The following is a 1,784-nucleotide window of genomic DNA, read 5'->3' on the forward strand; positions in this document are numbered from 1 at the left end:
ATTTTCTGGTGACTTACTTGACGTGGGCAATGACGGGGTTACTGCTCCACGCGATGTCCTCAGGCACGGTGACGGAGTACGAGCGCTCGGTGAATTGCGGGTAGTTGTCATTGTCGTCCAGGATGTTGACGAGGACCGTCGCCGAGCTGGAGCGCCTGTCCGCCAGCGGCACGGCCATGTCGGAGGCCACGATGACCAGCGAGTAGCGCTGCACCTTCTCGCGGTCCAGAGGCGCGCGCGTGGACACTGTGCCTGACTTGGGCTCGATGCGGAACGTCTCGGGGGCGCCCGCCTCGCCCGGCTGCTCGCTCTGGATCGTGTACTCCACCTCGGCGTTGCGGTCGATGTCCTGATCGGTGGCCTTGAGCGTGACAACGGTGGAGCCGACGGGCACAGACTCCCGGATAGACGCCTCGTACTCGGGGGCCTCGAACACGGGCGAGTGGTCGTTGGCGTCCAGGACGTTGATCTGCAGCGTGGTGGTGCCGGAGCGCGGCGGGAACGAGTCATCCACGGCCGTGACGCGGAAGTAGTGCACGTCGACGAGCTCCCGGTCCAGCCGCGTGGCCGTCGTCACCACGCCGGTCTTGGTGTCGATGCCAAACATGCCCTGCGAGCGCGCGTCCAGAAGCGACACCATCGAGTACTGGATGGGCGAGTTCTCCGGGTCGCGTGCCTTGACCGTGGCCACGACGGCGCCCTCGGGCCGCTCCTCCAGCACCGAGGCCAGGTACAGAGCCTGCTCGAAGTACGGAGACATGTTGCGGAGCTCACGGCGGACGCGGTGCGCGATGTCGGAGTCGTTGAACTTCTGGTGGTGGAACACGATCTTGAGGCGGTGCTCCGTGGCGGAGATGAGCCCGCTGCCGCCCAGCTGCGGCCTCGGCCAGCTGTGCTCTCCCAGGCTGGTGTTGCAGATGAGCTCCAGGTGCACCGTCACCTTCCACAGCGGCTCCGCGATGCACACGCTGTCCGCGGCCACCAGGTCGCCCGCCTCGAACTCCATCTTGAAGCGCGGGTCCGACACGTCCACATAGCGGACGTTGCAGTTTTCCACCTGCGGAACAAAGAAATGAGCCTGTCAGTTTCAGTTGGAGGCGAGGAAAAAACACTGTAAACAAAGGAGCCCCAGCTATTTATCACTAGAAACACGTGATGAAACTCAGTTCCTCAAGAGGCACACCTTGTAGGATGGGCATGTCAGACACTTTACTAGTCAGTCAGTCTGGACCACGGAAAAAAATGAAACGCTAACGACGCAAACATCTCAATGCTGCTCCGCATTTAGGCCGGCGGCTGGCGAGTCTCATATCGCAAATGATCCCACACCCACGTCCCCCCACGTCTCCTCACAACCCCGCGAACAGTTTCTGCAACGCCATGACGCAGTCGCCCTCGTGCCCCTGAAAGATGGGCAATTGTTGATACAAAACCCATGCAAGTAGTCAGCAGTAGCCTACCGCCCGGTACCGCCCGCCTGCCTATCTGCTAATCTGCTAAAGAGCCTCTGTCAGCCGGACCTTAATGCCGCACCTGGGCAGTGGGCCCAAGGCTAGGCTCGGGGCAGACCATGCGTGCGTGCCTGCGTGCGCACAGTGCAGGTCGGTGAAGGTGCGTGCAAAGTCATTTAGCGGTTGGCTAGAAGCCCTCCAAGACATTCTGTCGGTCAGTGCGCGCGAGGAGCGCGAGGAATCCGCGCCGCTCTCCTCTTGGCACCTCGGCTCCGGCCCGGCTGGCAGCTCAATGCCCCCGACCCGACGCGCGCTTTGCCGGACTGACGCCTC

The 1,784-nt window shown here is 62.5% G+C and overlaps 1 protein-coding gene across 2 annotated transcripts in view; it reads right to left on the reverse strand.

The window, feature by feature from the left end:
• Positions 1–1,784, reverse strand: part of LOC113209886 (protocadherin-like wing polarity protein stan) — a 25,260-nt gene that overhangs the window by 12,304 nt on the left and 11,172 nt on the right. For both annotated transcript variants that reach the window (XM_052273023.1, XM_052273022.1), the window contains exon 2: positions 18–1,057. In XM_052273023.1, the coding sequence (XP_052128983.1) occupies positions 18–1,057 (1,040 nt within the window). The remainder of the gene's footprint in view (positions 1–17; positions 1,058–1,784) is intronic.

The sequence above is a fragment of the Frankliniella occidentalis genome, unplaced genomic scaffold, assembly GCF_000697945.3.
Source record: "Frankliniella occidentalis isolate FOCC.00 unplaced genomic scaffold, Focc_3.1 Scaffold240, whole genome shotgun sequence".
In the NCBI taxonomy this organism is placed as follows: Eukaryota; Metazoa; Arthropoda; class Insecta; order Thysanoptera; family Thripidae; genus Frankliniella; species Frankliniella occidentalis.